We start from the raw sequence: 26,550 nt of genomic DNA, 5'->3' as shown, positions 1-26,550 counted from the left end.
CGGGGCTACACAGTGGGGTATTTATATAAACTATAGTAGGGTTTCTGTAGCAAACACCCCAGCTGTACCAGTGCAGGAACGGCTGCCCCCGGGGCTACACAGCGGGGTATTTATATAAACTATAGTAGGGTTTCTATAGCAAACACCCCAGCTGTACCAGTGCAGGAACGGCTGCCCCCGGGGCTACACAGCGGGGTATTTATATAAACTATAGTAGGGTTTCTGTAGCAAACACCCCAGCTGTACCAGTGCAGGAATGGCTGCCCCCGGGGCTACACAGCGGGGTATTTATATAAACTATAGTAGGGTTTCTGTAGCAAACACCCCAGCTGTACCAGTGCAGGAATGGCTGCCCCCGGGGCTACACAGTGGGGTATTTATATAAACTATAGTAGGGTTTCTGTAGCAAACACCCCAGCTGTACCAGTGCAGGAACGGCTGCCCCCGGGGCTACACAGCGGGGTATTTATATAAACTATAGTAGGGTTTCTGTAGCAAACACCCCAGCTGTACCAGTGCAGGAATGGCTGCCCCCGGGGCTACACAGTGGGGTATTTATATAAACTATAGTAGGGTTTCTGTAGCAAACACCCCAGCTGTACCAGTGCAGGAACGGCTGCCACCGGGGCTACACAGCGGGATATTTATATAAACTATAGTAGGGTTTCTGTAGCAAACATCCCAGCTGTACCAGTGCAGGAACGGCTGCCCCCGGGGCTACACAGCGGGGTATTTATATAAATTATAGTAGATTTTCTGAAGTAAACACACAGTGCAGGGCAGCAGTACATTATATTTTAGTTACGTTTATACACTTTCACGTTACTGTTCCTCTAAACTATTGACTACCCATTCCCTTCACGTATACAAGTATTTCTAGGCCTGCATATTTTTTTTTCTTAATTAGTTATCAGTGAGAGTTCGGCTGGGTTCCCAGTGGGCATTGTGTTCCCTGTAACAGAGGAACCCGACGCAGTGGAGCTGCCGCTCCGTAACTGTGCGTTACGTCCCATTTAGTGAAGCATACAATGAAAAGCATGCTTCATGGTCGCTCAACGTGATCGTTTATGCACTGCGTGCATTGGGCTTTATTCTTATAGCAGAGAAGTAATGAATTATGACTGTTTGTGAATTGGGCCATTTAAACTTGCTTTATTTTATTTTTTTTATTCCCATTTAAATTTCATTAAGTTCATTTTCTGCCGACTCCGGGTACCCAAAATTGCCTCCGACTCCACAGCCCTGCGTTTTTTGACATAACCATAATTTATTTGACTGCGACTTTTTTGACACAACTGCGATTTTTTTTTATTTGACTGACTTTTTAAAATGCCTGTGGGAACTCAGTCCCTATCTGTATGAATACGAGCTGAGCAGCAGAACAATACGCCCTGTAATAACCTTTCAGGCTGCATCATAACAAACAAACAGAACATTGTGATGTCACAATGGGCAGCGAAGTTTGTGCAGCTTCCCTGCCAAGCGAGTGTCAGAGCTGAGCTGGTTGGGTTGCAGGGCAGATCCCCTGGGAGCTGCTCTGTCCTAATCAGCTGTTTTTGCCTCCTTAAAGCCACTTTAACACCTTTAGGCTTTAAGCCTTTACCATCGAATTGCTTCGGCGCATCCTCGCTCGGCTCCATATCTGTAAGTCAGCCAATTGGTTTTATCATTCAGATATATAAAGGGAATAGGGTGTGAGCCTGGGGCTGTAGGCCTGGAATGGGCCGTCTGTGTAACTATAGAGATTACAATGTGGCAAACACAAAATTTGGGGCTTTATGGGTAATGGGTTCCTAGTGATGAGCCAATCTGCCCCATTTCATTGGCCAAATATTAGTGAAACTGCTGAAATGTTCAGGGAAAATGCTAAAATTCTATGTAACGCGGCTACTGCGGGACTTTTGTTTACATGACCACAAATTGATTTGAAGCAACCGCAATTTATTTGACGCAACCGTGACTTTTTTTTTTGATGGAACAGCGATTTATTTGACAAGTCTGTGACTATTTTGACGGGAACTTTTAAATATATATAATATAGTAATAGGTTTTACAGTGCCACAAAGTGATGTAGGACTTTATAGTCTGTGGGATAAATGGCATAAGTGTATAAGTGTAAAAGTTAGTACAGGTATAGGATCCCTTATAGAGAAACCTGTTATCCAGAAAGTAAGATATAATTACCCCTTATTGGGGGCAGAACAGCCCTATTGGGTTTATTTAATGGTTAAATGATTCCTTTTTCTCTGTAATAATAAAACAGTACCTGTACTTGATCCCAACTAAGACATAATTACCCCTTATTGGGGGCAGAACAGCCCGATTGGGTTTATTTAATGGTTAAATGATTCCCTTTTCTCTGTAATAATAAAACAGTACCTGTACTTGATCCCAACTAAGATATAATTACCCCTTATTGGGGGCAGAAAAGCAGAACAGGTTTTATTATTACAGAGAAAAGGGAATCATTTAACCATGAAATAAACCCAATAGGGCTGTTCTGCCCCAATAAGGGGTAATTATATCTTAGTTGGGATCAAGTACAGGTACTGTTTTATTATTACAGAGAAAAAGCAAATCATTCTTCAATATCTGAATTATTTGCTTATAATGGAGTCTATGGGAGATGACCTTCCTGTAATTTAGAACTTTCTGGATAGCTAGTTTCCAGATAAGGGATCCCATACCTGTATTATGAAACTCTGAGTTCTAGGACAAGGAAGAACCTCACCAGGGGGCTGTAAGGTGCCACAGACAGTCACTATTTATTGGGCTTGGGGGGCTCTTTGTGCCTCTTTGTACTGGGAATGCCAGGGGGGGCTGTTTGTGCCTCTGGGTACTGGGAATGCCAGGGGAGGCTGTTTCTGCCTCTAGGTACTGGGAATGCCAGGGGGCACTGTTCGTGCCTCTGGGTACTGGGAATGCCAGGGGGGCTGTAAGGTGCCACCGACAGTCACTATTTATTGGCCTGGGGGGGCTGTTTTTGCCTATGGGTACTGGGAATGCCAGGGGGGCTGTAAGGTGCCACAGACAGTCACTATTTATTGGGCTGGGGGGGGCTGTTTGTGCCTCTGGGTTCTGGGAATGCCAGGGGGGCTTTAAGGTGCCACAGACAGTCACTATTTATTGGGCTGGGGGGGGGCTTTTTTTTCCTCTGGGTACTGGGAATGCCAGGGGGGCTTTAAGGTGCCACAGACAGTCACTATTTATTGGGCTGGGGGGGGGCTGTTTGTTCCTCTGGGTACTGGGAATGCCAGGGGGGCTTTAAGGTGCCACAGCCAGTCACTATTTTTTGGGCTGGGGGGGCTGTTTGTAACTCTGGGTACTGGGAATGCCAGGGGGGCTGTAAAGTGCCAGAGACAGTCACTATTTATTGGGCTGGGGGGGCTGTTTGTGCCTCTGGGTACTGGGAATGCCAGGGGGGCTGTAAGGTGCAACAGACAATCACTATTTATTGGGCTGGGGGGGGGGCTGTTTGTGCCTCTGGGTACTGGGAATGCCAGGGGGGCTGTAAGGTGCAACAGACAGTCACTATTTATTGAGCTAGGGGGGGGGGGGCTGTTTTTTCTCTAGGTACTGGGAATGCCAGGTGGTCTGTAAGGTGCCACAGAAAGGTACTTTTTTTTGGGCTGAGGGGGCTGTTTGTGCCTGTGGGTACTGGAAATACCATGAGGGCTTTAAGGTGCCACAGACAGTAACTATTTATTGGGCTGGGGGGGTCTGTTTGTGCCTCTTGGTATTGGGAATGCCAGGGGGGCTGTAAGGTGCCACAGACAGTCACTATTTATTAGGCTGGGTGGCGCTGTTTGTGCCTCTGGGTACTGGGAATGCCAGGGGGGCTTTAAGGTGCCATAGACAGTCACTATTTATTGGGCTGGGGGGGGCTGTTTGTTCCTCTGGGTATTGGGAATGCCAGGGGGGCTGTAAGGTGCCATAGACAGTCACTATTTATTGGGCTGGGGGGGCTTTTTGTTCCTCTGGGTTCTGGGAATGCCAGGGGGGCTGTAAGGTGCCACGGACAGTCACTGTTTGTTGGGTTGGGGGGGGGCTGTTTGTTCCTCTGGGTACTAGGAATACCAGGGGGCTGTAAGGTGCCACAGACAGTCACTATTTATTGGGCTGGGGGGGATTGTTTGCGCCTCTTGGTACTGGGAATGCCAGGGGGGCTTTAAGGTGCCACGGACAGTCACTGTTTGTTGGTTTGGGGGGGGGCTGTTTGTTCCTCTGGGTACTAGGAATACCAGGGGGGCTGTAAGGTGCCACAGACAGTCACTATTTATTGGGATGGGGGAGCTGTTTGCGCCTCTTAGTACTGGGAATGCCAGGGGGGCTTTAAGGTGCCACAGACAATCACTATTTATTGGGCTGGGGGGGCTGTTTGTGCTTCTGGGTACTGGGAATGCCAGGGGGGCATTAAGGTGCCACAGACAGTCATTATTTATTTGGCTTTGGGGGCTGTTTGTGCCTCTGGGTACTGGGAATGCCAGGGGGGCTTTAAGGTGCCATAGACAGTCACTATTTATTGGGCTGGGGGGGGCTGTTTGTTCCTCTGGGTATTGAGAATGCCAGGGGGGCTGTAAGGTGCCATAGACAGTCACTATTTATTGGGCTGGGGGGGCTTTTTGTTCCTCTGGGTTCTGGGAATGCCAGGGGGGCTGTAAGGTGCCACGGACAGTCACTGTTTGTTGGGTTGGGGGGGGGCTGTTTGTTCCTCTGGGTACTAGGAATACCAGGGGGCTGTAAGGTGCCACAGACAGTCACTATTTATTGGGCTGGGGGGGATTGTTTGCGCCTCTTGGTACTGGGAATGCCAGGGGGGCTTTAAGGTGCCACGGACAGTCACTGTTTGTTGGTTTGGGGGGGGGCTGTTTGTTCCTCTGGGTACTAGGAATACCAGGGGGGCTGTAAGGTGCCACAGACAGTCACTATTTATTGGGATGGGGGAGCTGTTTGCGCCTCTTAGTACTGGGAATGCCAGGGGGGCTTTAAGGTGCCACAGACAATCACTATTTATTGGGCTGGGGGGGCTGTTTGTGCTTCTGGGTACTGGGAATGCCAGGGGGGCATTAAGGTGCCACAGACAGTCATTATTTATTTGGCTTTGGGGGCTGTTTGTGCCTCTGGGTACTGGGAATGCCAGGGGGGCATTAAGGTGCCACAGACAGTCATTATTTATTTGGCTGGGGGGGCTGTTTGTGCCTCTGGGTACTGGGAATGCCAGGGGGGCATTAAGGTGCCACAGACAGTCACTATTTATTGGGCTGGGGGGACTGTTTGCGCCTCTGGGTACTGGGAATGCCAGGGGGGCTGTAAGGTGCCACAGACAGTCACTATTTATTGGGTTGGGGGGGGCTGTTTGTGCCTCTGGGTACTGGAAATGCCAGGGGGGCTGTAAGGTGCCACAGACAGTCACTATTTATTGGGCTGGGGGGGCTGTTTGCGCCTCTAAGTACTGGGAATGCCAGGGGGGCTTTAAGGTGCCACAGACAATCACTATTTATTGGGCTGGGGGGGCTGTTTGTGCCTCTGGGTACTAGGAATACCAGGGGGGCTGTAAGGTGCCACAGACAGTCACTATTTATTGGGCTGGGGGGGCTGTTTGCGCCTCTTAGTACTGGGAATGCCAGGGGGGCTTTAAGGTGCCACAGACAATCACTATTTATTGGGCTGGGGGGGCTGTTTGTGCCTCTGGGTACTGGGAATGCCAGGGGGGCTTTAAGGTGCCACAGACAATCACTATTTATTGGGCTGGGGGGGCTGTTTGTGCCTCTGGGTACTAGGAATACCAGGGGGGCTGTAAGGTGCCACAGACAGTCACTATTTATTGGGCTGGGGGGGCTGTTTGCGCCTCTTAGTACTGGGAATGCCAGGGGGGCTTTAAGGTGCCACAGACAATCACTATTTATTGGGCTGGGGGGGCTGTTTGTGCCTCTGGGTACTGGGAATGCCAGGGGGGCATTAAGGTGCCACAGACAGTCATTATTTATTTGGCTGGGGGGGCTGTTTGTGCCTCTGGGTACTGGGAATGCCAGGGGGGCTGTAAGGTGCCACAGACAGTCACTATTTATTGGGCTGGGGGGGGCTGTTTGTGCCTCTGGGTACTAGAAATGCCAGGGGGGCTGAAAGGTGCCACAGACAGTCACGATTTATTGGGCTTGGGGGGTCTCTTTGTTCCTCTGGGTACTGGGAATGCCAGGGGGGCTGTAAGGTGCCACAGACAGTCACTATTTATTTGGCTGGGGGGGACTGTTTGCGCCTCTGGGTACTGGGAATGCCAGGGGGGCTGTAAGTTGCCACAGACTGTCACTATTTATTGGGCTGGGGGGGTCTGTTTGTGCCTCTGGGTACTGGGAATGCCAGGGGGGCTGTAAGTTGCCACAGACAGTCACTATTTATTGGGCTGGGGGGGTCTGTTTGTGCCTCTGGGTACTGGGAATGCCAGGGGGGCTGTAAGGTGCCACAGACTGTCACTATTTATTTGGCTGGGGGGGTCTGTTTGTGCCTCTGGGTACTGGGAATGCCAGGGGGGCTGTAAGTTGCCACAGACAGTCACTATTTATTGGGCTTGGGGGGGGGCTTTTTTGTTTCTCTGGGTACTGGGAATGCTAGGGGGGCTGTAAGGTGCCACAGACTGTCAGTATTTTTTGGGCTGGGGGGGCTATTTGCCAGGGGGGCTGTAAGGTGCCACAGACAGTCACTATTTATTGGGCTGGGGGGACTGTTTTTTCCTCTGGGTATTGGGAATTCCTGGGGGTTATAAGGTGCCATAGACAGTCACTATTTATTAGGCTGGGGGAGGGCTGTTTGTGCCTCTGGGTACTGGGAATGCCAGGGGGGCTGTATGGTGCCAGAGACAGTCATTATTTATTGGGCTGGGGGGGCTTTTTGTTCCTCTGGGTTCTCGGAATGCCAGGGGGGCTGTAAGGTGCCACGGACAGTCACTATTTGTTGGGGTGGGGGGGCTGTTTGTTCCTCTGGGTACTAGGAATACCAGAGGGGCTGTAAGGTGCCAGAGACAGTCACTATTTATTGGGCTGGGGGGGGTTGTTTGTGCCTCTGGGTTCTGGGAATGCCAGGGGGGCTTTTAGGTGCCATTGACAGTCACTATTTATTGGGCTGGGGGGGGCTTTTTTTTTCCTCTGGGTACTGGGAATGCCAGGGGGGCTTTAAGGTGCCACAGACAGTCACTATTTATTGGGCTGGGGGGGGCTTTTTTTTTCCTCTGGGTACTGGGAATGCCAGGGGGGCTTTAAGGTGCCATTGACAGTCACTATTTATTGGGCTGGGGGGGCTGTTTGTGTCTCTGGGTACTGGGAATTCCAGGGGGGCTATAGGGTGCCACAGACAGGCACTATTTATTGGGCTGGGGGGGCTGTTTGTTCCTCTGGGTATTGGGAATGCCAGGGCAGCTGTAAGGTGCAACAGACAGTCACTATTTATTGAGCTGGGAGGGGGCTGTTTTTTCTGTAGGTACTGGGAATGCCAGGGGGTCTGTAAGGTTCCACAGAAAGGCACTATTTATTGGGCTGGGGGGTCTGTTTGTTCCTCTGGGTACTGGGAATGCCAGGGGGGCTATAGGGTGCCAGAGACAGTCACTATTTATTAGGCTGGGTGGCACTGTTTGTGCCTCTGGGTACTGGGAATGCCAGGGGGGCTTTAAGGTGCCATAGACAGTCACTATTTATTGGGCTGGGGGGGTCTGTTTGTGCCTCTTGGTACTGGGAATGCCATCGGGGCTGTAAGGTGCCAAAGACTGTCACTATTTATTGGGCTGGGGGGGGGGGCCTGTTTGTGCCTCTGGGTACTGGCAATGCAAGGGGGGCTGTATGGTTCCAGAGACAGTCACTATTTATTGGGCTGGGGGGGGGGCTGTTTGTGCCTCTGGGTACTGGGAATTCCAGGGGGTTATAAGGTGCCACAGACAGTCACTATTTATTAGGCTGGGGGGGCTGTTTGTGCCTCTGGGTACTGGGAATGCCAGGGGGGCTGTATGGTGCCAGAGACAGTCATTATTTATAGGGCTGGGGGGGCTTTTTGTTCCTCTGGGTTCTCGGAATGCCAGGGGGGCTGTAAGGTGCCACGGACAGTCACTATTTGTTGGGCTGGGGGGGCTGTTTGTTCCTCTGGGTACTAGGAATACCAGAGGGGCTGTAAGGTGCCAGAGACAGTCACTATTTATTGGGCTGGGGGGGGCTGTTTGTGCCTCTGGGTACTGGGAATGCCAGGGGGGATTTAAGATGCCACAGATAGTCACTATTTATTGGGCTGGGGGGGGGGCTGTTTGTGCCTCTGGGTTCTGGGAATGCCAGGGGGGCTTTTAGGTGCCATTGACAGTCACTTTTTATTGGGCTGGGGGGGGCTTTTTTTTTCATCTGGGTACTGGGAATGCTAGGGGGGCTTTAAGGTGCCACAGACAGTCACTATTTATTGGGCTGGGGGGGGCTTTTTTTTCACTCTGGATACTGGGAATGCCAGGGGGGCTTTAAGGTGCCATTGACAGTCACTATTTATTGGGCTGGGGGGGCTGTTTGTGTCTCTGGGTACTGGGAATTCCAGGGGGGCTATAGGGTGCCACAGACAGGCACTATTTATTGGGCTGGGGGGGCTGTTTTTGCCTCTGCGTCCTGGGAATGCCAGGGGGGATTTAAGATGCCACAGATAGTCACTATTTATTTGGCTGGGGGGGGGCTGTTTGTGCCTCTGGGTTCTGGGAATGCCAGGGGGGCTTTTAGGTGCCATTGACAGTCACTATTTATTGGGCTGGGGGGGGGCTTTTTTTTCCCTCTGGGTACTGGGAATGCCAGGGGGGCTTTAAGGTGCCATAGACAGTCACTATTTATTGGGCTGGGGGGGCTGTTTGTGTCTCTGGGTACTGGGAATTCCAGGGGGGCTATAGGGTGCCACAGACAGTCAATATTTATTGGGCTGGGGGGGGCTTTTTTTTCCCTCTGGGTACTGGGAATGCCAGGGGGGCTTTAAGGTGCCATAGACAGTCACTATTTATTCGGCTGGGGGGGGCTGTTTGTGCCTCTGGGTACTGGGATTGCCAGGGGGCTGTAAGGTGCCACAGACAGTCAATATTTATTGGGCTGGGGGGGGCTGTTTGTGCCTCTGGGTACTGGGAATGCCAGGGGGGCATTAAGGTGCCACAGACAGGCACTATTTATTGGGCTGGGGGGGCTGTTTGTGCCTCTGGGTAATGGGAATGCCAGGTGGGCTGTAAGGTGCAACAGACAGTCACTATTTATTGAGCTAGGGGGGGGGGCTGTTTTTTTCTCTAGGTACTGGGAATGCCAGGGGGGCTGTAAGGTGCCACAGAAAGGCACTTTTTTTTGGGCTGAGGGGGCTGTTTGTGCCTGTGGGTACTGGGAATACCACGGGGGCTTTAAGGTGCCACAGACAGTCACTATTTATTGGGCTGGGGGGGCTGTTCTTTCCTCTGGGTACTGGGAATGCCAGGGGGGCTGTAAGGTGCAACAGAAAGTCACTATTTATTGAGCTGGGAGGGGGCTTTTTTTTCTGTAGGTACTGGTAATGCCAGGGGGTTTGTAAGGTGCCACAGAAAGGCACTATTTATTGGGCTGGGGGGGGGCTGTTTGTGCCTGTGGGTATTGGGAATGCCAGGGTGGCTGTAAGGTGCCAGAGACAGTCACTATTTATTGGGCTGGGGGGGGGCTTTTTTTTTCCTCTCGGTACTGGGAATGCCAGGGGGGCTGTAAGTTGCCACAGACAGTCACTATTTATTGGGCTGGGGGGGGCTGTTTGTGCTTCTGGGTACTGGAAATGCCAGGGGGGCTGTAAGGTTCCACAGACAGTCACTATTTATTTTTTTGGGGGGGACTGTTTGTGCCTCTGGGTACTGGGAATGCCAGGGGGGCTGTAACGTGCCACAGACAGTCACTATTTATTGGGGTTGGGGGGGGCTTTTTGTTCCTCTGGGTACTGGGAATGCCAGGGGGGCTGTAAGTTGCCACAGACAGTCACTATTTATTGGGCTGGTGGGGGGCTGTTTGTGCCTCTGGGTACTGGGAATGCCAGGGGGGCTGTAAGTTGCCACAGACAGTCACTATTTATTGGGCTGGTGGGGGGCTGTTTGTGCCTCTGGGTACTGGGAATGCCAGGGGGGCTGTAAGTTGCCACAGACAGTCACTATTTATTGGGCTGGGGGGGTCTGTTTGTGCCTCTGGGTACTGGGAATGCCAGGGGGGCTGTAAGTTGCCACAGACAGTCACTATTTATTGGGCTGGGGGGGGGCTGTTTGTGCCTCTGGGTACTGGGAATGCCAGGGGGGCTGTAAGGTGCCACAGACAGTCACTATTTATTGGGCTTGGGGGGGGGGGCTGTTTGTACCTCTGGGTACTGGGAATGCTAGCGGGGCTGTAAGGTGCCACAGACTGTCAGTTTTTTTTGGGCTGGGGGGGGGCTGTTTGCCAGGGGGGCTGTAAGGTGCCATAGACAGTCACTATTTATTGGGCTGGGGGGGCTCTTTTTGCCTCTGCGTCCTGGGAATGCCAGGGGGGATTTAAGATGCCACAGAAAGGCACTATTTATTGGGCTGGGGGGGCTCTTTTTGCCTCTGCGTCCTGGGAATGCCAGGGGGGATTTAAGATGCCACAGACAGTCACTATTTATTGGGCTGGGGGGGCTGTTTGGGCCTCTGGGTACTGGGAATGCCAGGGGGGCTGTAAGGTGCCACAGACAGTCACTATTTATCTGGCTGGGGGGGTCTGTTTGTGCCTCTGGGTACTGGGAATGCTTGCACCTAATTTGAATCCCAGTCCGGTCCTTTAAAGATTAATTTAAACAATAAGTTGCTGGAAACATTCCCGGAGTTTTATTGAGCACATTTGCAATTTACATTAATTTTGTATTTATATAGGTTTTTTTTTAATATATATTTCCTCTTTTAAACTGCTATTAACAGGCTTTTAGCTCAACTGAAATTCAGCAACCCTAGGGTTAACTGACCACAATTTATTTGACTGCGACTTTTTTTGACAAAACTGCAATTTATTTGCCACAACTTTTTTCATGTGACTGTAACTTTTTCGATGCCACATGACCTTAATGCTAATTTGCCCCTAAGAGCAGAAAGAGCAGTAAAATGATTTGGCCAATAGGGTTCCAGGTGAGCTCAGTCCCTATCTGTATGAATACGAGCTGAGCAGTAGAACAATACGCCCTGTAATAACCTTTCAGGCTGCATCATAACAAACAAACAGAACATTGTGATGTCACAATGGGCAGCGAAGTTTGTGCAGCTTCCCTGCCAAGCGAGTGTCAGAGCTGAGCTGGTTGGGTTGCAGGGCAGATCCCCTGGGAGCTGCTCTGTCCTAATCAGCTGTTTTTGCCTCCTTAAAGCCACTTTAACACCTTTAGGCTTTAAGCCTTTACCATCGAATTGCTTCGGTGCATCCTCGCTCGGCTCCATATCTGTAAGTCAGCCAATTGGTTTTATCATTCAGATATATAGAGGGAATAGGGTGTGAGCCTGGGGCTGTAGGCCTGGAATGGGCCGTCTGTGTAACTATAGAGATTCCAATGTGGCAAACACGGAATTTGGGGCTTTATGGGTAATGGGTTTCTAGTGATGAGCCAATCTGCCCCATTTCATTGGGCAAAAATTAGCGAAACTGCTGAAAAGTTCAGGAAAAAAAGCGAAAAATCTATGTAACGCGGCTGCTGCAGGATTTATTTTACACAAAATGTTTTGACACAACCACAACTTTTTTCTTGATGCAACTGACACTTTTAGAACACAACTGTGACTTTTTTGTTAGGCAACAGTAATTTATTTGACAAGACTGGGACTATTTTGACAGGGTGGCAACTTTTATATATATATATATATATATATATATATATATAATATAGTAATGGGTTTTTCAGTGCCACAAAGTGATGTAGGAGTTTATAGTCTGTGGGATAAATCAGAGACATAAGTGTATAAGTGTAAAAGTTAGTACAGGTATAGGATCCCTTATAGAGAAACCTGTTATCCAGAAAGTAAGCTATAATTACCCCTTATTGGTGGCAGAACAGCCCTATTGGGTTAAATGGTTCCCTTTTCTCTGTAATAATAAAACAGTACCTGTACTTGATCCCAACTAAGATATAATTACCCCTTATTGGGGGCAGAACAGCCCTATTGGGTTTATTTCATGGTTAAATGATTCCCTTTTCTCTGTAATAATAAAACAGTACCTGTACTTGATCCCAACTAAGATATAATTACCCCTTATTTGGGGCAGAACAGCCCTATTGGGTTTATTTCATGGTTAAATGATTCCCTTTTCTCTGTAATAATAAAACAGTACCTGTACTTGATCCCAACTAAGATATAATTACCCCTTATTGGGGGCAGAACAGCCCTATTGGGTTTATTTCATGGTTAAATGATTCCCTTTTCTCTGTAATAATAAAACAGTACCTGTACTTGATCCCAACTAAGATATTATTACCTCCTATTGGGTTTATTTCATGTTTTAATGATTTTTTTAGCAGACTTAAGGTATGGAGATCCAAATCTAAAACCTCAGGCCCTAAGCATTCTGGATAACAGGTCCCATGCCTGTATGTTCTTGTATTTAGATTGAAAGCTCCATGGGGCAGGGACTGATAGGAATGATGCACTGACAATTAAATATAAACACACAATTGCATAGAATTAACAATAATCTCTGGTTCCTTTCTATTTTAGCATAAACTCAAATAAAATCTCTATTTTCTGTTACAGGAGCTGCAGCATGGGTGACCGAATGCGAAAAATATTTACCAACTTTTTTAAACTTAAAAATAAGGTAAGGCCCCAATGTCTTCCTCTGGTATTGACTTTAGTGGAATGGACCAGGACTTAATGGGATGAGTTGGGAAGGACTGGGACTCACTGGGATGAGTTGGGAAGGACTGGGACTGACTGGGATGAGTTGGGAAGGACTGGGACTGACTGGGATGAGTTGGGAAGGACTGGGACTCACTGGGATGAGTTGGGAAGGACCGGGACTCACTGGGATGAGTTGGGAAGGACCGGGACTTACTGGGATGAGTTGGGAAGGACTGGGACTGACTGGGATGAGTTGGGAAGGACTGGGACTGACTGGGATGAGTTGGGAAGGACTGGGACTGACTGGGAGGAGCTGCTCATGTATATTAGACAATGTTAGGGGGGTGCATTATTTATTTATCATTATATTATTATAACATATGGGTTTCAATGAGTCCTGTGCCTGTGTCACAAGTAGGGTTGTCACCTCACCCCTTATAAAATACCAGTCACATATTGATACGACATCATGCATGGCTAATTAGCAATTCATTTAGATGCATGCTGCAGACTGAACTGATTTATATGTAGCCATGCAGAATGTATCTAACTTAATTGCTTATTAGGCATGCAGGATATGGGTTCAATATGTGACTGATATTAAAGGGTTAAGGTGGCAACCCTAGCCATAAGTGACATCAACAAGCAATAATTATACCCGCTGACATCACTGAGCACTGTTTTTAAGGCTATATGTGTATTTATCTATATATTTATATTTGGAGGTTTTATTTTTTTAATGGTGTTTGTGAAAATCTTTCCCCCCCACAGGAACCTAAAAGCAGAAGTGTCTTTTCTATTCCTCTGCAAAAGACAGAGACAGACATCTCATCTGCTTCGAACCTGAAAGCTGAAAAACCTGCAGGTATTTGAATTTGAGGGATCGGCTGCGTTACTTTGTTGTTTTGTCCTTAGTCGCAGCTCACAGGGTTAACGAAACACACAGCCTTCTTATATGCACAAGTAATATGGAACCCAAGGTTATATTATAGCAATGGGGAACAAGTTGGTAGAACTGAAGGGGGTGCTTATGGGGGATCATGTAACAGCATTCAGTCATTTACCAATTTGGCAAATATCCCTAAAACCTAGAGACCAACCTCTACTTGTACTAAAGCAGGAGAAACCATTAGCACTCCATATAAATGCCCTCCCTCACACATGATTATTTAAGGATCTAGTCCTCCTCCTATGGTGAAAAGTCTATAGACTTCTTCCACATTCTCCTGATTTCATAGGTCTACTGCTCGGCTTGGCCTCCTGATTAACCAGTCAGAGCAGCCAGGCAGTATTAGAAAGTGATTGTATTTGTTTCTGTATCATCTCAATGTATTTTAATCTATATTTTCCACTATAGAAGCAAGCGCGAAGAAAGGAATACTTCGACGCCTCTGCAAATCAATTAGGAACCTCTGTCAATGTAAAAAGAAGGTAAGGTGGAACGTTCCACCATCTCTCTCTGAGTTTAGGCTTGAGTGTCACTGGCTGTTGGTTCATGTTCTCTCTCAGCAGCACATGGAAAGAATGTTCTCTCAGCTATGTTGGGTTACTATAGGCTGTAGTGCTTCTTAAATGTGCGTCCAACCTAGTGGAGAAGGTGGAGCATATTCTGCATATTTAGGCTCTTCTCCCCTTTTTGACCAATATAGTATTTGTACATTTGTATCCTGTTTTAAGGTGTTTCATTTAGGCCACAGGATTTTGAGATTAGTTATTGTATTGTAAATGTTCTGCCTGAAGCACCGCCCCTAATATATTTGGCTTAAAGAGACACTGACACCAGAAATGAAACCTTTTTTTTTATTTCTATCATAACACTGTCTTTGCAGGAGCTTTATAATTTTGCTATAAAAGTATTTCCTGATACTTTTACATTCCCTATCTGATCCCCCATGTTCCTCTATGAGGGGGCTGCCATATTTGTGCAGCAGTAGGCTGTTAGCATTAGAAGCTATAACTGACAGGCTGAGAAGGGACAGTTAGGTTGGCAAAACAGTCGGGTTTAGGAACTTCAAGTGACAATTACTTACATAAGCAGCCCTACCAGGGAAAAATGATCAACATGACCTATAGGTTACTTTTTATGTAGATTCATAATTTACAAAGTATTTTTTTTGTGTCAGTAACACTTTAAGGGCAGTGGCGTAACTAGTTGCCACCCCTAAAAAATCTTGCCTTCCCGCCCCTGCCCATGACCTCTGCCCACTGGGCACAGTAAACAGGGCTTTATTTTATGCGCTGCGCTAGCATTTGTATATATTACACAAAAAGGTGCTGGTGCTACAGGCAAGTAACATTCAGTGCAATGCAAGCTCCCCTGTCTCATTGGGGCGGCTTTAGTACTAACAATGCTACGGCCTTGACTTTCCTGGCAGAGAAATATCTCCTGAATATTCAGCATCAGTTTCTGATTCATTCTTTGCCTTTTAATCATGAGTTTATCATTTGGCTTTCTATAGAAATGTTCAGAAATTGTGCAGGAAGTAAGCAACACAGAGATGATCCTCGAGGAAAAGGAGCTACTGAAGGAGAAACCAATTGAGATCCTTACAGGTACAGAACCAAGGACATATATGCCCAATAAACCCACAGAGACCCCCATATGACTAAAAAGGTGACTTTTTAAAAAATAATTTTATATTTTTAATCTTTCCAGAGTCTCCAAGTATTCCTCGTGATCCTTCCTCAGATTTTGGAAATACTTTGATTCCAAAGAGAGAGAAGGATGATGAAGAGATGCCGCAGAATGTTGAAGTGATTCCTGACGTGGAGGATATTGCTCAGAATGTTCCCGCAAAGGATGAGAAATCTGCGAGCTTATATTTAAGCTGTGTGGAACCACTGAATTACTACACTGATCCAAGTTCTCATTATGCTAGTGCAAGTGATCACTATACTGATCCGCATTCCGAGTTCACTGCTCCAAGTTCCAAATATACTGATGCAAGTGATTACTTCTCTGATAAGAGTTTATCTCCTTCTAAGCTGGAACTGGTGAGATTTTGTTAGATTTGGGTTTATAGGGTATTGTGTATAAATGCAGTAAAATAATATACTATAAGAATGATTATGGCGCATAATATCCTTTATAGAGATATACGTAAGATTAGACTACACTGTATGGTATCATTAGCCCAAGTGAGACTGAATTAATGGTGTTTCATCTCCTTCTCTAGGCTAGAAATTGTTACTGTGAAATAATCAGAGAGATTGATAGGGCACTAAACCACGTAAAGGTGGACGCAAGGTAGGATATTGGGTTTCTATTTTGATACTGAGGTTGTTATGGTAAAATAGAAAAGCCTTTACTACATCTTAGATACAAAAACCCAACGCGTTTCATCCTCACAGGGAGGGGCCTTCGTCAGGGGCACATGCATTAAGAAAATAGATGCGGGCCTGTATCTAAGATGTAATAAAGATTTGTTCTATCTTTCTATCTTCTGGTTTGCCTGACACACACAGGTCAACCATAAAGTAACTGAGATTATATTTCATTCTTGTTTTCTCTCAGGAATCAGACAACTATGGCTGATTTCAAACTACAATGTGAACTGGGTGCTGGTGCTTTTGGCCAGGTGAGTTACTGGCCCCCTAGATATGGGGTGGGGGGTTATTGGAACAAAGGCATAATAATGGGGGTCTCTCTCTTATTTCAGGTATATCGGGCACAACACAGAGAAACCAGGAGAATTGTAGCCATCAAGACTCAACCAAAGGCTGCAGTCAAAACTATATTTAAATATAGAAGGTCAGTTAAATGGGGAAACCGCAAACAATAAGTATTTGTGTGTATAGTCTGGAACATTCCTACAGGCAGATGTTTTATATCTGTTCCAGAAGATATACAGATTCCATTATTGATATAACATTCTCTCATAAAGTGCCATTGGCTTATTTTTAACAGATTTATTTAAACTTAAATTGTAAATCTGCCACCCTGAGGTGATTTTCATAATCACAATTTTTCCTTTTACTTGTTGAGATGTATCATAAAAAAACAACACTTTGCATAGAAAACCATTCTTTCTAACGACTGCCATGACGCAATTGAGTCAGTAGGGATCTGATCTTCAGAACTGATGATTGTTTATAAATACACAAGGAAAAAAACCACAATTGTATTAAAAAAAATCCACTGATTGATAAGTTGTTGGGATATTGATAGTTATGCCCCTAATTAATTATTACTATAGGGATTTAGTAGGATTGGCTAATTATAAATATGCAACAAGTACCTCCCATTGGTCAAAGTGAAATGATTTCACCCTAAACCTTAGAACCAACCAAAGGGCCTGATTAGTGTATTTGGGCACAGGGTGGGTGATGGTGCCACTATATTCTGTGCTTGCACTTGTATACGTGTTATAGTGCCATTAGTATAAATGGGCGTTACATTCACTACATTCATGGTGCAGATGTCCCACCTATGTCATTTTCTTCTATAAACGTTTCATGGCTTTATTTTGCAGCATTCTTCTGGAGCAGCGCATCCTTCTTATGGCAAAGCAAAAGCAGAATCCTTTTGTTGTCGGTTTATTCTCCTCCTTCATAACCAGACAACATATCTGCTTCGCTATGGATTACGCTGAGGGAGGGGACTTGGAGTCCCAACTGAAACAAGGTGCCATATCGCTGGAGAGAACTACGTAAGTACTACTGGGCTTTTATAGAGGGTCACACAAGTGATAGCCTTATAGTAGCCATAACACTGCACATAAATAGTATTGTAATTACTGTCCAATCAATACAGTGAACATGGGCGGTTGCTTCTTTCCCTTTATCAAGCGAGGGCATATAGGAACATGTTATTGCCATGGTTGTGCTTTCATTACCATGAAACAAAGCAAAGGCTTAGTGAGGGCCTAGGCCCAACAATTGCTACCGGTTTTTACCCGTATAGATAAATACTCAATATTGCATTCATAAAAAGGTGACTTTTCTCTTTTTGACCCTTGTAGGTTCTTCTCCTCCTGCATTGTCCTCGGGCTGAAGTTCCTACATGAAAACAAGATTGTTCATAGGTAAGTGGAGCATTTCCTTTAGTCCTAGAAATGTCTGATATGGTAATTGGGCCGGCTAACAGTGTCTGTTCTCTCAATACAGAGATTTAAAGCCAGAAAACATCCTTCTGGATGGCCGAGGATATGCCAAAATAGCAGACTTTGGTCTTAGCATAGAAGGTAAGATGGCTGCGTACAATGACATTGGACATACGGGTTCATATTAGAACTTTATGTTCATACTTAATAGAGTTCATTATATTGTAGGCACTTTCTCAGGGTCCGCAGCATAGTGGCCCCACTAGATGGATAATGCAGGAGTATATTATCCAGCATTATTAGTATTGTTACAGTCATGTTTAAAGCCCCATAAAGACTCCAGTCACCATGCAGATACAAATTCACTAATGAGAGCCTGCCCTCAGATTCTTTGTTTCACGCCAACATGGCGGTGACGTTCCTCATTTTTTATAAAACCAATAGTTCAGGTTTCAAGTTAATCTTTATATTAGATAAATGATCTTTTAATCTCAACAAATCTACTAATGAAATGTTTCTGTTTGTATTCAAGGAATTGGCTACAGGGACGAGATCTGGGGCAACTGTGGAACTGTACCATATAAGGCTCCAGAAATTTTCACTGAGTTAAACTACACCAGATCGGTGGACTGGTGGGCTCTTGGAGTGATCCTGTACAGAATGGCTATTGGCGAGGTAAGTGCCCATTTATTAACTGAATCAGGGAATCACTGCTTGGCCTGAACATAATAGGAGCTCAGTTACTGCAACATTTTTTTACATTTATTACATTTAGCGTCCAACCTGGATGAAAGGTGGACTTATCTGTATAAGCCCCATTATAGTATCCCCTCTGTGTAGCTGAACCCCATCCACTCCCAGTACAGGTATAGGATCCCTTATCCGAAAACCTGTTGTCGAGAAAGCTCCGAATTACAGGATGCCCGGCTCCCATAGACTCCATTATAATCAAATAATTCAGAATTTTAAAACTGATTTCCTTTTTCTCTGTAATAATAAAACAGTACCTGTACTTGATCCCAACTAAGATATCATTACCCCTTATTGGGAGCAGAACAGCCCTATTGGGTTTATTTAATGGTTAAATGATTCCCTTTTCTCTGTAATAATAAAACAGTACCTGTACTTGATCCCAACTAAGATATCATTACCCCTTATTGGGAGCAGAACAGCCCTATTGGGTTTATTTAATGGTTAAATGATTCCCTTTTCTCTGTAATAATAAAACAGTACCTGTACTTGATCCCAACTAAGATATAATTACCCCTTATTGGGGCAGAACAGCCCTATTGGGTTTATTTAATGGTTAAATGATTCCCTTTTCTCTTTAATAATAAAACAGTACCTGTACTTGATCCCAACTAAGATATAATTACCCCTTATTGGGGGCAGAACAGCCCTATTGGGTTTATTTCATGGTTAAATGATTCCCTTTTCTCTATAATAATAAAACAGTACCTGTACTTGATCCCAACTAAGATATAATTACCCCTTATTGGGGACAGAACAGCCCTATTGGGTTTATTTCATGGTTAAATAATTCCCTTTTCTCTGTAATAATAAAACAGTACCTGTACTTGATCCCAACTAAGATATAATTACCCCTTATTGGGGGCAGAACAGCCCTATTGGGTTTATTTAATGGTTACATGATTCCCTTTTCTCTATAATAATAAAACAGTACCTGTACTTGATCCCAACTAAGATATAATTACCCCTTATTGGGGGCAGAACAGCCATATTGGGTTTATTTCATGGTTAAATAATTCCCTTTTCTCTGTAATAATAAAACAGTACCTGTACTTGATCCCAACTAAGATATAATTACACCTAATTGGTGCAGAACAGCCTTATTGGGTTTATTTAATGGTTAAATGATTCCCTTTTCTCTGTAATAATAAAACAGTACCTGTACTTGATCCCAACTAAGATATAATTACCCCTTGTTGGGGGCAGAACAGCCCTATTGGGTTTATTTCATGGTTAAATGATTCCCTTTTCTCTATAATAATAAAACAGTACCTGTACTTGATCCCAACTAAGATATAATTACCCCTTATTGGGGGCAGAACAGCCCTATTGGGTTTATTTAATGGTTAAATGATTCCTTTTTCTCTATAATAATAAAACAGTACCTGTACTTGATCCCAACTAAAATATAAATAATCCTTATTTGATGCAAAACAATTCCATAGGGTTTAATTAATGTTTTATTGATTCTTTAGTAGACTTGAGGTATAGAAATCCAAATTACAGAATGACCCCTTATCCGGAATACCCTTGGTCCCAAGCATTCTGGATAACGGGTCCTATTCCTGTACTTAAGTCTAACCATTTACATTGCTCATCATGTTGGGGTTGGGTTTAATGGTGACTGAGCCTACAGCTTCATGTATAAAGTGCAGCATTACAGGACCGTACCTCATTACTGATATTGTTGCCATTTTTTTGTTTCATGCTTTTAAACCAAATATTTTTTTCTGTTTGTAGTTTCCTTTCGACGAAACAGACAAGCAGCTCCTGACGGCCCAAATTATACATACAGAGCCGAAAATTCCTCCAGATCTGCTTTTAAGTGTCAAGGTCACATTACAAGGGGTAAGTACCTGTTGGGATTTTGCAGCCTGCTGTTTGAATGTTTAATCCAGGGACAGGGTCGGACTGGGGGGTGCAGGGCCCACCGGGGCTACCGTGTCCCCCACAGGGGCCCCTGCCGTTCACCTCTAACCCCCCTTCCCCCGCAGGGGCCCCCTGTCCGACGTCCTCCCCTGAACGCGCACATGTGAAACGCGTCAGGGGAGGACATCGGAGGTCAGATGAAGCGGCAATAGGGTCGGGCCTGGATCACTGGGGCCCACCGGGTATTTTCCCGGTGTCCCGGTAGCCCAGTCCAACCCTGTCCAGGGATCATTTACTGCCCCCTAATGTTAATGTAATCTTGCTCACATTGGCACTTCCATTTATAAACTTTGGGGCTTTATTTTTTACTGCGCACTCCAAAAATGCCAAATGTTTCTCATTGAGCAATTTCTTTTTGTACAATTTTTTCTCCCACACTGCCTATACGGTACCGGTTTCTGGCACACCCGCCTGCCTACATGAGTTTGCTTTATGCTCCTCAATATGATACATTTTTCTCTTTGCAGCTGCTGAAAAAAGATGCCAAACTTCGCCTCGGGTCACATAAAACAGACGCTAAAGAAGTCATGGAAAGCTCTTTATTCAGGGTATGTGAATATTTTACTCCTCCTAAGTGGCAGCCATTAACAGGGGGGTCTTTTTAGATCCACGAGTTCTATTCCCTGTGTGAGCTCTTGCGCACTTTCACAGGGCAGATACAGTATCACTTGGAATTGGATAGAATTTGTATATGTTAAATAACAGATAAATAGAACGAAATAGTGCTAATAAAGTATTCCTGCTGTTTTACAGGGATTTAACTGGGACGCCCTTCTGAGCCAAGAAATACAGGCGCCATTCACTCCTCAAATAAGTGTTCCAGAGCGAGTGGAGTTAGTACGCCTTCGCTTACCGGGCGCTGGTGTCCCACAACCCCACAGGACCCCATTGGAAGAGGCATTAGAACAGTTGAATTGTCCTGCTCTTCTGCCTTGAAAACCGGGTTCCTGTGAATTCTTTAGTCCAGGTAAGGAGTTTGCCTTTATAAAAATAAAAAGAAAAAATGGAACAAAGGGAGGGAGGGAGGGGGTGCATTATACACTTAGCATAAGGGGTCTTGGGAAACAGCTTGTTGGAGTTATCTTGGTGTCCTGCGGAGGTTGTATTTTCTCTTTAACTCTCCTCTCCCTCCTAATTCAGAGATCCCCAGCTGACTAACGATGACCCGATCTTCTCGGAGGAAGAAGACACGTTCAAAGCCAAATGTCTTCATTTCTATGAAGATGATTATATTTTTATATAAATGTTTATATTTATTTATTTTTTTACTATTTTGTAAAAAAATTTGTAAAAAAATTGAATTCTATTTTTCTATATAATTTGTAAAAAATTGAATTCTATTTTTCTATATAATTTGTAAAAAAAATTGAATTCTATTTTTCTATATAATTTGTAAAAAATTGAATTCTATTTTTCTATATAATTTGTAAAAAAATTTAATTCTATTTTTCTATATAATTTGTAAAAAATTTAATTCTATTTTTTTATATAATTTGTAAAAAAATTTAATTCTATTTTTCTATATAATTTGTAAAAAATGTAATTCTATTTTTGTATATAATTTGTAAAAAAATGTAATTCTATTTTTCTATAAAACTTTTTAAAATAAAATAATTCTATTTTTTTATATAATTTGGAAATAATTCTATTTTTCTAATAAAAATTTGAAATAATATAATTGATTCTATTTTTCCATATAATTTATAAAAAATGTAATTCTATTTTTCTATAAAAAAAAAGTAACGGCGACGAAAAAAATCGCAAAAAATACGAAAAAATCGCAAAATGTTCGTTTTCTAATCGGAATGTTTCCAATTCGGATTCATGGGTTAGTAAATGTGCCCCATAGTGTTTTGGTTAAAAAACTGAATTGAGTATGTTGCCACCATCAAGCCCTAACTGGACAAAGTTACCAGGGTTTATGGCCAATATGGCTTTGTCCAGTAGAGCCGGAATAGTGGATCTCACAGCATTCAGAGCACCTACAAGTGACTGTATTCTGTCTATCTTTATCGTCTTAGTCTTTTGGGTAACAGCCCATGTATGGGGATTACATACCTGAGACAAAACCCACTGACCCCATTAGTCGTCCTTTTTCCCCTATTTCAAAAGTAGTGATGGGCGAAATGTTTCGCCAGGCATGGATTCATGGCGAATTTCCACATTTCTACGTGCAAGCAACGAATCCAAACCCGCACTCCCTCAGCCCTCCAACGAAAATTCACCGCTCGGTGCACAATGCTAGAGAGGGATCGGCACCCTCCCCACAGATTCCAAACAAGCAAATAGCAACGGCACTCAAGAGCTACATACGGGCCTTGCCCTTAAAAAATGACAAAGGGGCTGTCCTAGCCTCGAAACGTTGCATTTCCGCAATAAAGGATTTTTTAAGGGCAAGGCCCGTATGTAGCTCTTGAGTGCCGTTGCTATTTGCTGGTTTGGAATTTCCACATTTCGCCATTGGCAGATTGTTTTGCGAAACGGATGAAAAAATTTGCTGCAGAAAAATTCGCCACACGTCTCTATTCAAAAGAATAGTCTCGCATCAAAATAAAAAGTCGCAGGCGTCAAAGTAATAGTTTCAGGTCAAAATAAATAGTTGCGGGTGTCAAAAGAATAGTCACGCGTCAAAATAAATAGTCGCACATCAAAAGAATAGACGCAGGTGACAAATTTTTTTTGACGCGTAACATTTTCGACGTTTTGCGAAAGATTTGCAAATTTTTCCATGAAGCGAAGCGGGACAGATTCGCTCATCAATATTCAAAAGCATTAAGAACCCTACCAAGTCTAGTGTACACGTCAGCTCTTATTATTTCCCCACCCTAAGTATCATCAGCTTCTGTACATCCTAAAGCTACAAGTCCACTTAAACTCCCCGCTCTAAAGGTGGCCATACACGTTAAGATCCGCTCGCTTGCGTATTGACGTCACACGTACCCACGGGGCGCAACCTTATAAGAGGGCCTGTCGCCACCACACAAGGAGCCGCATAAGGAGCAGGAGCCGCAGAAGAAGAAGGAGTGTCTATGGGGGCACTGTCTATGGGGGCAATTAGGGCACTGTCTATGGGGGCGCTGTGTATGGGGGGTACTGTCTATGGGGGCACTTTCTATTGGGGTATTGTTTATGGGGGTACTGTGTATGGGGGCTACTGTCTATGGGGCAATTGGGGGCACTGTCTATGGGGTCAATTGGGGGTGCTTTCTATGGGGGATACTGTATATGGGGGCACTTTCTATGGGGCCATTGGGGGCACTGTCTATGGCAGGGGTGTGCAAACTTTTTAGCTCAGGGGCCACATTAACTAACATACGGCCGGGACAGCGTTACGCCCGGGGCTGCCATCAAAAATTATGGGGCCTCTCAGCTCCTCCCCAGCGACCCGCTGCTTCCTCTGTCCCGTCCTTCTGTTCCCAGGCTCCCCAGTGCATTCTTTTATATGGTTGCGCCCCGTGCGTGCTGACGCTGTGCGCACGCACAGGGCGCAACCAATCAGAGCCCGTCATTCTTTTAAGGGGGCCTGAGACGGCGGGCCGGATTAAAAGGGCTGACGGGCCGGATGTGGCCCGCGGGCCGTAGTTTACCCACCCCTGGTCTATGGGGTCAATTGGGGATGCTTTCTATGGGGGGGTACTGTCTATGGGGGCACTTTCTATGGGGGGTACTGTCTATGGGAGGAAATTGGGGGCACTTTCTATGGGGGGCAGTGTGTATGGGGGATACTGTCTATGGGGGCACTGTGAATGGGGGGTACTGTCTATTTGGCCATTTGGGGCACTGTGTATGGGGGGCCAAACTGGTACATAGTTATAACCAACTGCCTTCTCTCTATATTTGTATTTTATATGTAGTAGTTGCTATAGTGTTTTCCTTAGGTAGTACAGTATGAGGGTATAGCACATTTTGCATCTGATCCCACCATTTCAACTATATAAAAGGAGTATTTTTTGAAAAAAAAAATGGGGTGTGGTAATTGGGGCATGGGCACAACAGTTGGCGTGGTCAAAAATGTTGCCGCGCTGCACGCGCCAAATCTTTTTGTCCTTCTTTTAATTTTTTGAATGTTTGGAGCTATGGTATATGTATTAGGGGGCCTGGTTACAGCCCGCACCGCCAGCAACTGATGTTCCTGGGTAAATTTTGCTTCGTTTAGCTGGTGTGTTATACCATCCTGTAATGATTTTATCATTGTTTTCCACTATTCTGCAGCTCCTTTGCCCAGTAAATGATTTGAGTGTTATTCCTTCTAGTTCTTGTTCTGTGAAGTGCTCATTTAGAGCTTTTTCCCACTTCGTAAAATGTGGTAGGCTTGGAGAGGAGAGGGGTTGCTTGTGATGTGAAAAATGTGTAGTATTGTACCCTGTTGCCAGTTAGTAAAATAGCCTTTTTGTAGTCCAGGCAGGAAAGCAAGATTGTTAGTTAGGGGAGTCAGTAGTGAGGGTTCTGCCATTAGTTTGGATTTATACTTTAGTGAGTCCCGTGTGTTGGTAACCCGAGACCACCTTCTGTTTTGGAGCAGCGGAGAATGGTTTGATGCGTGACTGTTCATTGTTCCATACAAACTTGCCAGTTGTTCAGCATGGGGAAGACGTCTGGAGGTGGATTTAGTGGGATAGTTTGAAAGATAAATTAGCCTTGGCAAAATATTCATTTTGAGAGTATTGACTCTGCCAAACCATGATAAGGGCATTTTAGTCCAAACATTAATATTGGTTCTAATTTCCTTAATGATAGCATGGTAATTGATAGAAGTCCAGTCCTTATAACTGGCCGTCAATAGAATACCTAGGTAAGTTTATTTACAGTCCAGGGGGAAAGAAATTTGTCTTTTAAGGCTAGCACAGTAGGGTGAGGGAGGCTAATGTTGGGTGCACTTCATTTGTAATTTATTTTAAAACCCCTTAGTAGGCTATAACGGTCTATTTCTCGTATGGCTGGGTAACGTGGTGGTAGGTTGAGTAAGAATAAAGAGCGGATCGTCAGCATAGGCACAAATTTTGCAATGGGAAGTTCCTGCCTTGATGCCCTGAATGTTTGGATTGTTTCGGATAGTTGAGAGAAGGGGTTCTAATGCCCCTACTGGGGCATGATCTGGCCATGTAATGGAGCCTATTGTTTCCTTTTGGGTACTATCTAGTGCTTTGTGAGATAAATATATAGTCGATTCTGTTATATGTGTCATGGCTATGTGAATAGAAGGAGCCATTTTTATCTTGGGGATGGAGAGTTCTCCGGCTATCTAGTAGTTGAAGCCAATGTAGTTCTTGTTTAAGCCTTTTAATTTGTTTAAATGGGAGGGATGATGTTCCAGAGGAGCAGTCTAGTTTGGGTTCTAGTGGGGTGTTGAAATGCCCCCCTACTATTACCATCCCTTCCGCAAACAGGAGCAGCAAATCATGGATCTTATTCATGATATCAGTCTGCTCTGTGTCAGGTAGGTAGATTGAGGCAAATGTGTACGTAAGGGAGTTCAGTTTCCCTTTGAGAAATGTGTCGTTTCCCTGAGGGTCCATTTTGGCAGCTCTAATCTCTAATTGTAGGTTATTAGTGGGGACAATGGCTGTGCCTCTGACTTTTGTAGATTGTGGGGGGCTGTGTATGATCGTGGAATCATATTTGTCATAGCATTTCGGTATCTGATTGGTCTTGTAATGTGTCTCCTGGATCAGCGCAACCTGTATCTTTTTAGCTTTGAATTCTTGCAACAAGGCTGTCCTTTCCATCCATTTGCATTGATCGTGTAGTTGTGGGTGAGAGTTTGGGTTTGGGATAAGGCATTATAGATTGTTCCTTCCACCTGGGGGGAGATATAAGAAGGTCAGGAGAGAAGGGGGGAAAGGAAAAATGGGATATGTACTTTGGGTGGAGAGGGAGTAAGAAATATAATAACTGGGGGGAAATGAAAACCACTAGAGAAACTGGTATGAGCCGTTTAATCTACACTCGTGGTATAGGGGTAAACTCCTTTGGGTTTCAAATTCCAAAAATGATTAACATTAAATT

General features: G+C 45.0%; 1 protein-coding gene across 2 annotated transcripts; it reads left to right on the top strand.

Annotated features, from left to right (window-relative positions):
- The first annotated feature begins 1,462 nt into the window (after window positions 1-1,462).
- LOC100496120 (serine/threonine-protein kinase N1-like) lies at window positions 1,463-21,784 on the top strand. 2 transcript variants are annotated; one of them, XM_031894441.1, is made up of 17 exons: window positions 1,463-1,644; window positions 12,737-12,800; window positions 13,595-13,688; window positions 14,181-14,254; window positions 15,283-15,376; window positions 15,480-15,817; window positions 16,000-16,070; window positions 16,338-16,401; window positions 16,483-16,574; window positions 17,296-17,472; window positions 17,785-17,847; window positions 17,930-18,006; window positions 18,398-18,540; window positions 20,356-20,463; window positions 21,012-21,092; window positions 21,298-21,511; window positions 21,685-21,784. In XM_031894441.1, the coding sequence occupies exons 2-16, from the start codon at window positions 12,747-12,749 to the stop codon at window positions 21,478-21,480; spliced, it is 1,713 nt and encodes a 570-aa protein (XP_031750301.1). In that variant the 5' UTR covers window positions 1,463-1,644; window positions 12,737-12,746; the 3' UTR covers window positions 21,481-21,511; window positions 21,685-21,784. The 2 variants fall into 2 exon arrangements, with proteins under 2 accessions (XP_031750301.1, XP_031750310.1); XM_031894450.1 differs by lacking the exon at window positions 1,463-1,644 and adding an exon at window positions 11,275-11,435.
- Window positions 21,785-26,550: the final 4,766 nt, after the last annotated feature.

The sequence above is a fragment of the Xenopus tropicalis genome, chromosome 1, assembly GCF_000004195.4.
Source record: "Xenopus tropicalis strain Nigerian chromosome 1, UCB_Xtro_10.0, whole genome shotgun sequence".
In the NCBI taxonomy this organism is placed as follows: domain Eukaryota; kingdom Metazoa; phylum Chordata; class Amphibia; order Anura; family Pipidae; genus Xenopus; species Xenopus tropicalis.
Note: the sequence above shows the minus strand (reverse complement) of the source record. Positions and strands in the feature narration are given on the sequence as shown.